The sequence below is a fragment of the Aquarana catesbeiana genome, linkage group LG10 (assembly GCF_042186555.1).
Source record: "Aquarana catesbeiana isolate 2022-GZ linkage group LG10, ASM4218655v1, whole genome shotgun sequence".
NCBI classification, from domain to species: domain Eukaryota; kingdom Metazoa; phylum Chordata; class Amphibia; order Anura; family Ranidae; genus Aquarana; species Aquarana catesbeiana.
Genome location: NC_133333.1, coordinates 127,795,140 through 127,810,752, shown reverse-complemented (window position 1 = coordinate 127,810,752; position 15,613 = coordinate 127,795,140). Strand labels below are relative to the sequence as shown.

At 43.2% G+C, this 15,613-nt stretch overlaps 1 protein-coding gene across 24 annotated transcripts in view; it reads right to left on the bottom strand.

Annotated features, from left to right (window-relative positions):
• The window catches only part of LOC141110879 (low affinity immunoglobulin gamma Fc region receptor III-A-like), a 110,978-nt gene that overhangs the window by 20,905 nt on the left and 74,460 nt on the right, over positions 1-15,613 (bottom strand). Inside the window, exon 9 of one of the 24 annotated variants that reach the window (XM_073602615.1) lies at positions 3,137-3,246. The exons of the other annotated variants lie outside the window; for them this stretch is intronic. Coding sequence (XP_073458716.1) covers positions 3,161-3,246 — 86 coding nt within the window. The 3' untranslated portion in view covers positions 3,137-3,160. Of the gene's footprint in view, positions 1-3,136; positions 3,247-15,613 lie in introns of those variants that run through there. 24 annotated transcript variants of the gene reach the window in all.

The following is a 15,613-nucleotide window of genomic DNA, read 5'->3' as shown; positions in this document are numbered from 1 at the left end:
TTTTCTGCTGTTCAGTTTGTGCTTGTGGGTTTGTATCTGCTCTTCAGTGCGTGCAGCAAGCTACGCGTGACTTTGTCATTGTGTTCTTGTTCGTTCGTTACAGTTTTTCAGGTTGCTCTTCACAGGCCTTGCTGTTCTTCAGTGCATTCTGTTACTTCGTTCTGAGCAGCCGGCCGTTTTCTAGCCATGTTGCGTATACGTACTCCTCCTAGAGTTCGTGCTGTGCGGGGGCTTGGTGTTGGGGTCCTTACCTTGACACAAGCCCAGTCAATGAACAGGGTGGGGAGGAGTTCATGGACCAAGAATTGGTTGCTCCAGCGTGACCAGTTCTGTCATATGCCTTTGCTCCGTGAGATCCGTGAGAATAATCCTGATGATTTCAGGAACTTTCTCCGGATGACGGACCCCGTATTTCACAGTTTGTTGGCTTTGCTGACCCCCTATATTAGTAGGCAGGATACCTGCATGAGGCAAGTCATCACTCCGGAGCAGAGGCTAGTCGCCACCCTGCAGTACTTGGCGACGGCGAGAAGCCAGCAGGACTTGAAGTTCTCGTCAGGCATCTCCCCCCAGGCTAAGGGTATCATTATCCCAGAGACCTGTTCTGCCATCATTCAGGTCCTGCAGAAGGAGTATAAAGGTAAGATTTTTATCCTTTAACATCACATTTTATTGTATATAATGTTTGATAATATATTGTATTTCTTTCCTCATTCCCTAATTACCATGATTGTAATATGCTGTAAATGTCCCCTTTGTCCTCATGCATGCTGGATTTTTATGTAATTATTTTTTTCTCCTTCATACATATTTTCCTTAATTTACCTCCCCAGCATGGTCTCCTGGCCCTATATTCACCTCATGTAGTCACTTAACAATGTATTTGATCAGCTCCATAGTAGTGCTTTACCCTAAATACCCCCTAAAATGTTTTGAAATGTGATTGGTGTTTAAAATTCATGCAGAGTTCCAGAGGCTTTTTTTGGGGGGTCCCAAAATAATTTTAGTAATACACATTATTTAGGCTTTCTTCTCTCAATGAAGTGGAGAGGGTTACCTGTCCAAGAGCTCCCCCCCCCCATAATGTTAGAAATGGCCCATGAGAGGGGGGGAGGGGGAATCTGATAGGTGTACCTTATACTTTGGTCTTTAAAAACTCCCTCAAATAAATGTTATCTTGATGTTGGCCAAGAAAGTTTGTGTCTAATATGCTTTCCCTATTTATGTGCAAAATGACTAATTTTTTTTTTGTTTTGACTCCACAGTTTCCTTCCATGCCACAGGAATGGCAGACTGTGGCCTCCCACTTTGCCCAGCGGTGGGACTTTCCTAACTGCGGAGGGGCAATTGATGGCAAACATGTCCACATCGTCCCACCACCCAACTCGTGGTCGTACTATTATAATTATAAGGGGTTCAATAGTATTGTGATGTTGGCGGTGGTGTCGGCTACTTATGAGTTCCTGTATGTGGACGTGGGGAAGAATGGCCGGATGTCTGATGGTGGAGTCATCGCCCAGACAGAGTTCTATAGGGGTCTCCAGAATGGCAGCTTGGACTTGCCACCTCCAGAAGACAATGTGGAAGGACTCCCATTCGTCTTCGTTGCGGACGAAGCATTTACACTGGGGGACCATCTTATGCGGCCATTCCCGATGAGGACCCTCACCCCAGACCAGAGGGTTTTTAATTACGAGCTGGCCAGAGCCAGAAGAGTGGTGGAGAACACGTTTGGAATCATGACCAGCCGGTTCCGCCTATTTCTTACACCCATACATATGGCGGAGTATAAACTGAATCATATTATCCTGGCATGCTGTGTTCTACAAACTTTTTATGGCAACATTCTGCCAACTATGCTGGCTCAGTTGAGCCTGAGGCTGCAATTCCAAATTAACCAACCCTGATGGCGCTTGAAAGTGGCCGTGGCTTGCCCCCCCTGAGTGCCCGAGATGTCCGGCTAAGATACCTTGAATTCTTTGCGGGTAGGGGGGCTATCAATATGCCAGACAATGTGTAAAACCTTTTTCAAATTAAAAAAAAAAAAAAACGACTCAAATCTTTGGTGACATTTACTGCTTGTGTTTGTTTTAGCTGACCCTGACAGAAATGTGGTGAGTCCTGAAAATGGCGTGATTATGTAACTTCACAAAGCACTGTTGGGTGTTATTTACTAAAGGCAAAGACACTTGAAACTGCACTTGTAGTGCAAAGTGGATTTGCCCTCAGGAAATAACACCCATTGTCACAGAAAACACCAATTAGAGCACCACAAAAGTGTTGGAGCGTTGAGACAATAATCCACACAATCTTGATTATCAATCTTTTTAATACAAGCACAATCACATGTGCATTTACAAAAGGTTTTTTAAACAAACCAACATGTTTGTTGTATAACAATTTTTGGGGTCACATTAGAAAAAGTAGAATTGTCCATTTAAGATAAAACAAGCATGTTTAAAAACAACAAGAAAGACACAAATCTTGAACTTACAAAGTTCACATTTGGTAGAACTTGAAGGCAATATCAGACATGAGTATTTACAAACTGTGTTTGGTATTGCATTCAGATGGGGTGAAGTCACCCCAGGAAAAGCAAAATTTTGAAGATGCACACAAATTTCCGAATGTCAACATGTGCTACCTGCCATCACGGGGGATCAAGGGATGTGTTTTGGGGGTGCAACCCCTTCCTCACAGCTACTTTATTATTGAGGAAGGGGTTGCACCCCCAAAACGCCTACATTGATCTCCCGTGATGGCAGATAGCACATGTTGACACATTGTGTGCCTCTTCATAATTTGGCTTTTCTAAAATTTATCAAAAAAATGTCAATTATTTTTAGCACACCAAAAACCAAAGGGATTTGGAGGGGTTTTAAACTCTCCCTAAAACATCAATGATGTTCTTCATTTTTTGCCGAACATCATTGATGTTTTTCTGGATGTTTTCCAAGTCCGTATTACACCCCATGATCTGTGCACTTTCCGAGGTGAAAGGATCTGGATCCACAACATCACGATCACCTACAAAGATAGAAACCAAAAAACAACATGTATTATAAATATGCCGGCATCCATCTCTTACCTGAGCCTGTGGTCGCAGACACTCACCTGTTGTGGTGCCAATTTCCACCACGTCTTCCTCCTCCTGCTCTGCTTATCTTGGGTGGATTTCCCCTTCTTCCAGAGGTGGGGGGTCTCTTGTCTCCTCGGATGAGGAGTGTCCTCCGAGTCTTTTATCCCCTATGTAATAATAAATAGGTATACTTAGTACACAGATATCTAATGGCAGAACTATAAATATGAAACATTGCTTGGAAGTGGGGTACAATTGTCTGTTTTGGCAGAGTTCCAAGATGTAGCATTTTTCTTGTCCTTTCTCAAGCTTGAATACTTTACCTGTCTTGTACAAGCTTCACAGATGGAGACACCCCTATAGTATACACTGGAGCACCTGTGTGGGCCCCCTAATAAAAAGGGTGTTCTTGTGTCCCACACTAGTGCGCCAGCGTCCAGATGTGAAAACTGCTGCTGAGTATCCTCTCCTTACACAGAGTCTAGTTTGCATTTCATTCTAGTAACAAACCCATCTACACAACCAAATTATTTTCAGACAAGTAGGCCCTAAAAAATGTGGGCAAATGCATATGGCCAAAACAATGGTGTATTCTAGGCCGCACGAAAAATGTTTGATAAGAACGAATAATGTGCCCATGAACATGAAAGTTGACATTTAGAAATGGATAACAGTTAAGAAAAGCACATGGAGCAGCACGAACGTAATAAACATAAAAAGAATCGGAACACAGCACAACTACTTACTTTTTTGCAGCACCCTCTGGATCTTTCTGTACTGCTCATGCTCTCTTAATTTGAGGTCCGACCACCGCTTCCTGAGCTGATCCTTGGATCGCCATACCCCGAAATTCCGGTGCAGGCTCTTGACCACTTTCGCCATGATCTTGGCCTTTCTGACATTGGGGTTGGGGTAAGGTCCATATTTCCCGTCATAGTCGGCCCTTTTCATTATGTCGACCATCTCCAACATCTCCCCAAAGGACATATACGTCAGGGGCGGGCGGAGTTTCACGCATGCGCAGTGTCTATAAAGCGTAACACGCGTGCGTAGTACGTACGACCTGTGAGCGGAGGAAGGAGTAACAGGGGCGCCGATCGTGATAGCGAAGGTAAGATTTAACATTGGGCCTATACTGCTTCTAGATTGAGGCCTGTATTTGCACAAGTTTAGTAGACTTTAGGCTGACATTAGGGTTTGTCTTGTGTTGTGTCTTGCAGTGAAAATGGATATCTTGAAAGATCAGGACTTTATGCCAATCTTCATTGATATGTTTAGGGAGCTGCCTTGTCTATGGCAGATAAACCACCCTGAATATAAGAACCAAACAAAGAGGAAGGCAGTGCTGGATAATTTGTTGGAATTTGTGAAGCAGGTGATCCCCACGCAGACATCAACTATTTGAAGATCCTAATTGGTGGGCTGAGGAGCACTTATCTAAGGGAGCGCAAGAAGGTCCAGGATTTCCAGAGATCCGGAGCTGAAGATGACATCTATGTCCCCAGGCTCTGGTACTATGACAGGCTGCATTTTCTGGCAGGTCAGACTGAACCCAGGCCAGCACTCTCCACTCTTCCTTCCACGCTTCCTTCTCCCCCAGCTGAGGCTTCTGACGCCCAACCTGGGCCTTCCAGGCAGCAACATGTGGAGGAGCCCTGCTTGAGCCAGGTATAGCATTCATCTAAATATTTATGGTTGTCCAATCAATGATGTTAACTAGATGTTAGTTTGGAGTACTAATTTCTGATTGTGATTGATGAAGCAAAAACTAAAACCGTGTCCCTTTTTCATACACAGGGAAGTCTCAGCCAGGAGGTGGCCGGGCCAAGCAGGCTGCCTGATACCCAGGTCCCTCCCCTACACCGTCAAAGACAAAGTGGCAGGAAGAGGAGTAACCTGGAGGAGGCTGCCATAGGCCTCTTTTGGAAGGCTACAGAGGCCCTGAGAACCCCCCACAGTGTGGAGGAGGACTTTGCTGGCATAACTGCCTGCAAAATGATGCCGATGGAGGAGGGCCAACGACTCCTGTGTGAGTTCCTAATTTTGGAAGCTCTCAATAAGGGGTTGAGGGGCCAAATAACATGTGCTACCCACATTTGTGACCTCACACATGGTCCTACTCCTCCTCCTCCAGGTCCTACTCCTCCTTCTGCCACATCTCCAACACCAGAGCCATAGCCAGGAAGGAAGCGTGGAAGGAAGAACAGAGAGTGATGACCTGGTCTGGCAAAATATGCAGCCTCTTGTAGGACCACAGCCTGGGGACACAGATGTCATCTGCTGCTTTCCGGATCTCTGGGACTTCTGGACCAGACTGCACTCCCTTACATATGGACTCCTCAGGCCACCAATTTTGCTGTAAAAGAATTGATGTCTGCCCTGGGGGTCAAAGGCTTCGCCAATTTCTGCCGTTTCTCCAGCGTTGCCTCCCTCTTTGTTTGGTTCTGAGCCCTTAATAAAGGAATTTTTGGTTAAATTATACTCGCCTATGTGTGTTTTCCTCTCATAGTTGCCTTAAAGGCTTCCCATTGGTTGGAAACTGGTGTATCTACCCCGTTCTCCTTCCAATAGTGATCAATCTCCGATTTGCATTTCAAGGTAATGAATTCCTCCTGCAGCCATTGTACATTCATATGCCAATGCCGTCTACCCCGAGGGATATTGAGGTCCAGCAGGACTTCCATGGGGGGAATGATCTGACAAAGCTCGTGGGAGATATCGAACAGTGGATATAAGTTGAAGACCATCTACAGAGGCTAATAATAAATCTATCCTAGACAGTGTCTTATGTGTCTCCGAGTGGCAGGAATATTCTCTGACTCCAAGATTTCTTTGTTGCCATACATCTGTGAGAGCATAGCTCTCCAGCCAGGAGGATAGGTTATGACGGGAGTCAGAGGTACAGCCATGCCTATCGAGAGCCGCAGCTCAGTAAGCTGCACCATACACCCAATACTCAATATTTCTCACAATGCATCCACATCATGGAGACAATTGCACTTTACATCATGCAGCAGTATAGACTCAGCACTACCTCACCCTACCATGTGCTACAATACTCCCAACACTCTACAGCAACACACACAGTACAACACAACACACCTCAAATACATTCATTCTTGTAGGACCACAGCCTGGGGACACAGATGTCATCTGCTGCTTTCCGGATCTCTGGGACTTTTGGACCAGACTGCACTCCCTTACATATGGACTCCTCAGGCCACCAATTTTGCTGTAAAAGAATTGATGTCTGCCCTGGGGGTCAAAGGCTTCGCCAATTTCTGCTGTTTCTCCAGCGTTGCCTCCCTCTTTGTTTGGTTCTGAGCCCTTAATAAAGGAATTTTTGGTTAAATTATACTCGCCTATGTGTGTTTTCCTCTCATAGTTGCCTTAAAGGCTTCCCATTGGTTGGAAACTGGTGTATCTACCCCGTTCTCCTTCCAATAGTGATCAATCTCTGATTTGCATTTCAAGGTAATGAATTCCTCCTGCAGCCATTGTATATTCATATGCCAATGCCGTCTACCCCGAGGGATATTGAGGTCCAGCAGGACTTCCATGGGGGGAATGATCTGACAAAGCTCGTGGGAGATATCGAACAGTGGATATAAGTTGAAGACCATCTACAGAGGCTAATAATAAATCTATCCTAGACAGTGTCTTATGTGTCTCCGAGTGGCAGGAATATTCTCTGACTCCAGGATTTCTTTGTTGCCATACATCTGTGAGAGCATAGCTCTCCAGCCAGGAGGATAGGTTATGATGGGAGTCAGAGGTACAGCCATGCCTATCGAGAGCCGCAACTCAGTAAGCTGCACCATACACCCAATACTCAATATTTCTCACAATGCATCCACATCATGGAGACAATTGCACTTTACATCATGCAGCAGTATAGACTCAGCACTACCTCACCCTACCATGTGCTACAATACTCCCAACACTCTACAGCAACACACACAGTACAACACAACACACCTCAAATACATTCAACAGACCACACCATGGACCCTTCTACATTCTACAGTATGCACCTCAATACACTTAGCATTAGGGGTGCGCATCTTCACTGGCCTCACAATTCAATTCGATTATGATTATCCTGTCCATGATTTGATTCGGCGATGCTTCACGATGCATCACGATTACTGCGCACGGTTTTCATCCATAAAATTCAAGCAGTCAGAAGAACTCAATTTTTTAAATTTTATCTGTTCTTAAAAAAAAAAAAGACAACACTCCCTGCATGTAGCCAAGTGTAAACACAGCAGACAACTTTTTTTTTTTTTTAATTTCTTTCTTTTAGTTGTCATACATACAGAGAAATAAACAATTTCATTAATCCATCTGTCACGGATTACGCACGCCCATGGCGACTAGCTAACCGCGATGTGCATTCGGTGACCGGGGTATATGAGGAACTAAGGGAATAAGGGGGAACTTATACTGTGCATGTAAGACTGGCTGTGGTACTTTCACAGCCTGCACTACCTTTGGCCACCACTAGAGGGAGACTCCACTCCAATCCAGCTAGCTGACCACACACAGGCAGATACAAATCTTACATACAATCTGGTGCACTCTAAGGGTTGGGGAACAGTCTAGAAATTACTGCACACTTCTAGGGTTCCTCCAGCTATCCTGCAAGCTTGAACCCCGGTGTTTATCACTCTTCCCACTGTCCCCACACACCAGACACACAATAAACGATAGCCTGCCACCACCCAACAGTTTGTTCGCAGACTGGTCTGCTGAGCCACCAAACACACAGATCTCTGTCTGGAAGATCTGTTAGCTTACAATCTGCATGCAACCTGCCAACACGCAGTGCAATTGCATACCGATTGGCACATAACTTAGACCGAGTACTTAGGCACTAAGATACAACAACCTCTCCAGAGATATGAGTCCTAGCTTAGTACACAGAAGTCACTTATTAATTGTATCATTTAATATCCCAAAAGTGGGCAGTGCATCAAAGATATACAAAGAAAAAAGAGTTACTAAAAAAGATACGAAAAATACAGAAAGACACACAATTGGCAATTTGCTATGAAAATAAAAAGGGATAAAAACAGAAATAAACTCTACCAAAGTCTATCATCTTGTAGAAGTATACTGGAACATGTGGTAACTCCCCAGTTTCGAACTGGCTTTGTGGAAGAACGATGTCCATATCTCAGGCTACCCAATTTATTGAAATATGGATGTGGGCTGGATTTTAGCCTTGGCCAATCAACCCTTGGGGGTGTGCCTGTCTCAGCCCAAAGAATGTTTTGTGTCTTGAAATTACCAGAGTTGACTTGGCCCAGAACGGCGCTAATTGCTGGGTCATGGACAGGATTTCCGATACCAGCGCATCAGTCCGATCGCGGCAGTACCAATTACTGCCTGCCTGCCGCAATCAGGCGCCATATAACGATTTTGTGTGGTTCTCTAGGATTCCACACATGCTAAAAATACAGAGTTACATGTACACGTAACCCATCACGTGTACGATCAAAAGGAATTATTTTCATCTCTCTGCCACTAATATTTTAGCTTTTATGAGAGATAAAATAGGTTCCTTAGATCTGTTGATATTAATCAAAGTTTGCAGACTGGCCAGGGCCTTGCGAATGCCCCCTGTGGATCCGTGTAGCCAAGATGACTAGCAGTTTTCTTTGAGGCCTCAGGAAGGTGGCAATCTATGTTTACTTCTAATGGGAACTTTTATTGGCATCTAGGTGTCACTTCGATCCTACAAACTGAGAATTTAAATGTATTCCATTGGCCCCAAGTTTCTAAATATGTCTCCTTTCGATTTTGAGCCGATAATAACAAATCCTCCATCCTATTAACCTCTTCAATTCATGTGACCCATGTAAGAATTGTGGGAGGGCTCGTATCTCTCCACTGCCCTAAGATACATGATCTAGCAGCGTTAATAAGATGGCCCAAAATGAATTTACTATATGTTTTCCCCGGTATGTTTGAGACATGTAACAAGGGCTGGATCTTCTGGGAGGTTATACTCAGTAAATTTCTGTGCTATCCGCCATATCTCCCTCCAGAAGTACTCCAGTTTTGGGCAGGACCAAAGAACGTGGAGTAGAGTCCCTCTTTCCTCTTGACACCTCCAACATTTGTCCGAGAATTTATTAAGTAATGAGGGTGTACGGTACCATCTTATTATTTTAAAATTAGTTCCTGGGATTCTTGCGGATATTGAAGATTTCAACGCAAGATTTACTATCTGCCTATGTTGTGCCTGGGTAAACGTCCTGTCAAATGTTATTTCCCACTTCCTTATATATGGAGGGACATAATCCTCTTGGGGGGCAACCAGTAGTGCATACATTTGCAAGATTAAGTGAACGCAAGGCCCCGTCCCCTCACATAGTTGTTCTAAGGGTGTCAATGTTGGTTGAAATCTATCCAGAGGTGGGAGAGTGTTAAGGAAATGTTGCAACTGAGCTCCACTCCAGAAATCAAGACAGAAACGGTCGTTGGATGAGGTTAGTTCAGGTAATGAGGGCCATGTCCCAGTCGCTATTTGTATAAAATGCGCGGCCTGAAAACACTGAGTCTGAAAGTTTCCTGAAGGGTCCCTCCTGTAGTCCTGGAGGGAAACGAGGATTCCCTACAATAGGGTATAGGGGGAGTTGACAGATAACAAAGTGGTGGAACATATTCGGGAACAAATACGCAGGGTAGGGACCAAGGTTGGGTGCTTTTTGAGAGCTGAACTCAGGTCTCCAAAGCACCAAACCGCACAACGCAATGGAACCTCACACTGTGATTGCTCGATCTTTGGCCATATTTTAGAGCTTGCATGCCTACACCAGTCTACTAGTTGCGCCATATGAGCTGCCTAATATTTCTGCATATCTGGTACCGCTACCCCCCATATTGTTTAGGCATTGTCATTAAACGGCGTTGAATTCTGGGTCTTTTATGGGCCCAAATGAATTCAGTTATTTTATTAGTCTGTTTAAAGAATTCTGGGGGTATATGAATGGGTAGAGTTTGAAAGAGATAGGAAAATTTAGGCAATACTGACATTTTTATTATGTTACATCTTCCGAACCAAGAGAAAAGGCCCTGATGCCATTTAGAAAGTAAGACTTTCACTCTACTCAGTAGAGGTGGAAAATTCAACTCAAAGATTTGATCCCATTTAGGTGGAATCAACGTGCCCAGGTATTTGATGCCCGTATAGGTCCATCTAAACTTAAAATTCATTTTTAAAGCGTTAATTTGAGTCGTAGTCATAGATACACCCATTGCCTCTGACTTGGAAATATTAAATTTTAAATTGGACAGTGCACCATATTGGTCCAATTCTCTTAGTAGGTTTGGCATAGATATAACAGGTTTAGTAAGGTAGAATAAAAGATCATCCACATATGCGGATACTTTATGATGTAAATCTCCAGTTTTTAACGCCCTAATATCCGGGTTTTGCCTGACCTTACAAAGAAATGGCTCTAAGGTGATAGCAAAAAGGAGTGGTAATAAAGGGCACCCTTGGCGGGTGCCGTTAGAGATAGAGAAAGGTTCAGATAGAACTTCATTTGCTTTTATTTGTGCCTCCGGCCTTGTGTATATGCTCGAGATCCACCCTACCATCCTCTCCCCTACACCCACATACCGTAGGACTGAAAACATAAAAGACCAATTGACCCAGTTGAATGCCTTTTCGGCATCCGTTCCCAGGAACACAGTGGATGTTTTAGAATGACCGGCTAAGTGGACTAGATTCAAAATTTTAATGGTATTATCACGGGCCTCCCACGTTGGAATGAAGCCTACCTGGTCTGGGTGTACTAATGCAGTCAAACGTGGTTGTATACGTGTGGCTAATATTTTTGTAAATATCTTAAGATCTACATTCAATAATGAAATGGGGCGATAGCTGCCACATATTGATGGGTCCTTATCCTCCTTCGGAATAACGGTGATATGTGCTTTCAGGGTTTCTGGAGTAAATCCTGTCCCCTGTCCCATTGCATTAAATGTTTGTACCATCTGCTTACCCAACTGAGGGAAAAATGTCTGGTAGTATTTATGTGTAAAGCCATCCGGACCCGGAGCTTTCCCGGGTTTGGATGTCCTGATGGCCTCTTGCAATTCCTCTAAGGTAATAGCAACGTCCAACTCTTCTTGAATCTGTTCTGTCAATTGAGAAATACCTGAAGAGGAAATATATTCCTCCATGATATTTTGAGGTTGTGATCTGGTAGGCAAATTGTATAAGGATTGGTAAAATCTACGGAAGGTCGAGACAATCTGGGAGGGAAGGTGTACTTTTCTACCTTCGGGGTCCACTAAGTGGGGGACATAGGATTGAGTCCTCTGTTCCTGTAAAGCTCTAGCCAGTGAACGGCCGCATTTGTCTCCTGTTTCATAATAATATTTCCGGCATCTCTGAAGAGCTGCCTTAGCTCTATGTTGGAGTAACTTTGTCACTTGTCTACGCAATTTTTAAGGAGTTCTGTCTCCCCCCGTACACCTCGTGTTCGGTTTAAGTTGGGTCTCTAACATCTGTATATCTGTCAGTAATTGGGTCAATTGGGCCTCCCTTTCCTTTTTTATTCTGGGACCATGCTTAATGAGTACTCCTCTTATTACCGTTTTGTGCGCTTCCCAGATTGTCCCTGCATCTGTCTCCTCTACAGTATTATATTGAAAATAATACTGCAATCCCTAATAACTTTCTCTACCACCATCTTATCTTCCATCAAACTCTCATTCGATCGCCACTCTCTCCTCTTGTCAGAGGAATACTCATTCATAGTTAATGTCAGTGAGACCGGGTCGTGGTCTGACCATGTAATACTCCCTATAGCCACCTCTTTAACCGCCATTAACATACTCTGTGGAGTGAAAAATAAGTTGATTCTAGAATATACTTTATGTGGCACTGAATAAAAGGTGTAGTCTCTTACGTCAGGGTGATACGCTCTCTATGCGCCAGTAAGTTGGTAATTATGCAATATTTGTAAGACTCGTTTACGTAGACCTGTAGCTACCGAGGAGCTTCCCCCTGATGTATCCATCCTCGGGTCTAGGGGAAGATTAAAATCGCCCCCCAAGATAAAATTACCTTCAGTAAATTTCATCAGCTTGTTAATAGTAGCGCAGATAAATTGATCTTGATTATTATTGGGGGCATATATCGTGGCCAAAGTCACTTTTATGCTATCCATCGTCCCTTTGAGGAACAGAAATGTGCCCTCTATATCTGTTTTTTTGTCTATTGATGTCCAGGGAATTCGTTTTGAAACCAATACAGAAACCCCTCTTGATTTAACTGCCCTATTAAATGCATGGTATGCATAGGGGTAGAAGTTGGTCTTAAAGTGGTGTTCCGGCCAAAATTATACTTTTTAAATAAAAATACCCCTATAATACACAAGCTTAATGTATTCTAGTAAAGTTAGTCTGTAAACTAAGGTCTGTTTTGTTAGTTTATAGCAGTAGTTTGTTATTTTATAAACTTACAGCAGGCCGTGGCCACATTAAGTGTGGGCATCTGAAGCCAGACTGTATTTCTTCCTGGATCTCATCCTTGCAGATCTCGCACATGCTCAGTGCAGCACAAGCAGTGTAATAGGTTTCAGGTCAGGTTTCCATAGCAACTGCAGTTTCAGAGGAAGTTGCCGCCCCTTCCCAGAAGGCATTGCAAGCAGGAAATGATGCGATGGGCCGCGGCCAGGGAGGAGGAAGTGAAAAATTAATACAGCAGATATACAGTAGGTGCTGAGAAAAAAAATAAAAAAATATCCAATTTGTTTACAGTACACAGTTTAGTGAGGGATGCTGAAGAGTGGTAAAAGTGGGTGGAACTCCACTTTAAGAATTGGTACCTTACCCTCTCTAAAATGGGTTTCCTGAATGTATGCCACATCCCAGTGTGAGCGTTTCAAATCTTGCATTAAAATCTTCCTTTTCTCTGGTACATTAAGCCCTTTCGCGTTTAGAGAAGTGACCTTTAAAGCTTCCATCCCCCTACCAAAAAGCAACAGCAAAAAAAAAAAGGATTGATAAGAAGAAAAGAACCAAAAGGGTTCTAATAACCCTGATGTGTTACGTGGGGTTTACTTCCCCCTGTATCTCCCTTCGACAGATGAAGGGATAAAATAATATCTTTCTTAAGGCACTCAACTCCCCCTACCCTAAGTGAGTACTAACCTACTATGGGGGATTGATTGCGCATGAGCTCCCGAACCTCCCTCCCGCTCCTGCTCCTTATAACATTGCCTCAATATGTGTTTATATCTCTAAATCAATACATATTCATTTATTCTCTGTACATTTATATTCTCAACCTTTCTATATTATCAATTTCTTGCCCATTGCTCTATTTCATATGATCTTCATGAAAGTAATATATAGGAGGTTGTTGCCACAAAAGCTTAACAATGGGGATCATAACAGGTACCATCATCCTGTAATGATATACTAGAAAGGGTGGGGAGAGTGTGGCGAGGGCTACTCCAACAGAGCCCTACCTCCCCAAGAGAAAAATATTGGACTATTCCGGTACTCAAATAGATAGTAAACAATAGATAAAAATTCCAATTTATTTTAATTACAAACATTATTATACAGAAAAACAACTTCAGGGTTGTTTACAAAGTAAATGGTTGAACAAACCTTAAAACAGTACTAAGTACAGCTCCCAATTGTAGGTGGAGGCACATTGATGTGATAGAGGACGTTAGGCCTCAACAGTTTCGTGGCCAATGCCGCTTCCTCAGGAGGCGTCCAATTTTAACACCTAGAAAGGGTAGATAATAGAGATTACATACACAAAATACAATAAAAAGATAATACATAGTGATAAATGAAGATATTGGAGTATTTATACGTTGTATAGCACAAACTCACCAACAAAGCGAAAAACTGCTGCTAAGACATAGATAACACTGTGTACAGGGGTGGAGCAGGAAGGGAGAAAAAGAGAAAGGAAAAAGAAAAGGTCCTGCTCCACCTCTGTACACAGTGTTATCTATGTCTTAGCAGCACATTCTTACTGTTGTGGTATTTAAACCAACACAGAATATTTACATATATATATATATATATATATATATATTTTTTTTTTTTTTTTTTTATTATTTTTACCCATAGTCCGTCTTACTAGCCCCCCCCGTGTCCGCCGCCAGGGGGAACACCCATGCTGGGTGTCTCAAAATTGCCGTTTTTCACTTTGTTGGTGAGTTTGTGCTATACAGCGTATAAATACTCCAATATCTTCATTTATCACTATGTATTATCTTTTTATTGTATTTTGTGTATGTAATCTCTATTATCTACCCTTTCTAGATGTTAAAATTGGACGCCTCCTGAGGAAGCAGCATTGGCCACGAAACTGTTGAGGCCTAACGTCCTCTATCACATCAATGTGCCTCTACCTACCTATGGGGGCTGTACTTAGTACTGTTTTAATGTTTGTTCAACCATTTACTTTGTAAACAACCCTGAAGTTGTTTTTCTGTATAATAATGTTTGTAATTGAAATAAATTGAAGGTTTTATCTATGGTTTACTATTTGGGTACCGGAATAGTCCAATATTTTTCTCCTGGGGAGGTAGGGCTCTGTTGGAGTAGCCCTCGCCACACTCTCCCCACCCTTTCCTCATGAAAGTAAAACTTATATCAACATACCGCCCTCAAAGGAAGAGGGTCCGGGGAGAAGCTTTCCCCTCCATCACTGCAATATGTCATGGGGTATAGTGCCCTATAGTGTCCCCCACCCTCCTCTCCCCTTTCCCTATCTCCCTACCCCTCCCTATCTACTTCCACAGGGAAATATGTCAACTACATAATAAACATCCCCCCTAAAAAAAAAAAAAAAAAAAAAAAAAAAAAACACCAACCCCCCCTCCCCCCCACTCTCACTTTCCCCTATCCTATACCCCTTCAGCCTATCCCTCTCCCTAACACATTCCTGCTACTTTCTAATGTCACTTCTCGGCCCCTTCTTCTATTATCCTACTCCATTGTTATATCTCCTTTAGTGATTGATTATCTTTATTATTGTACTCTTGTACTTATGTGTTGTGTTCCTTTGTGTCTTAGTGTTAAACAGTGTCGGCTCTACATTCCCTTTTATCTAAACTTCAAACACCAAGACTGAAAAATAAAAAAACCCCACAGGGGGTCTAGTGAAAAAAAAAACCTGCAGGGGTCTAGTACAAAAAAAAACCCTGCAGGGGGTCTAGTGCAAAAAAAAAAACAAAAACAAGGAAAAAAGGCTCCACAGGGGGTCTAGTGCAAAAAAAAAATAAAAAGGGTGCAATACTTTGTGTATATGTGTGTAGCTAAAACCCGCATGGATAGAGGTACGGGGAGGGCCGTGTTGTATGGCCTTCCTTTTTCATATATTAGGTGTAGTTTTCCTTGTGCTGTCTCGTGCAGTCTCCTCTACTCCCTACCCCTTTACCCCCCCTACTCCCCCCCTCAGAAAAGGGAATGGTGAGGGAGATGGGACCACCCAGTACCCCCCCCAAAAAAACCCACAGGGGGTCTAGTGCAAAAAAATAA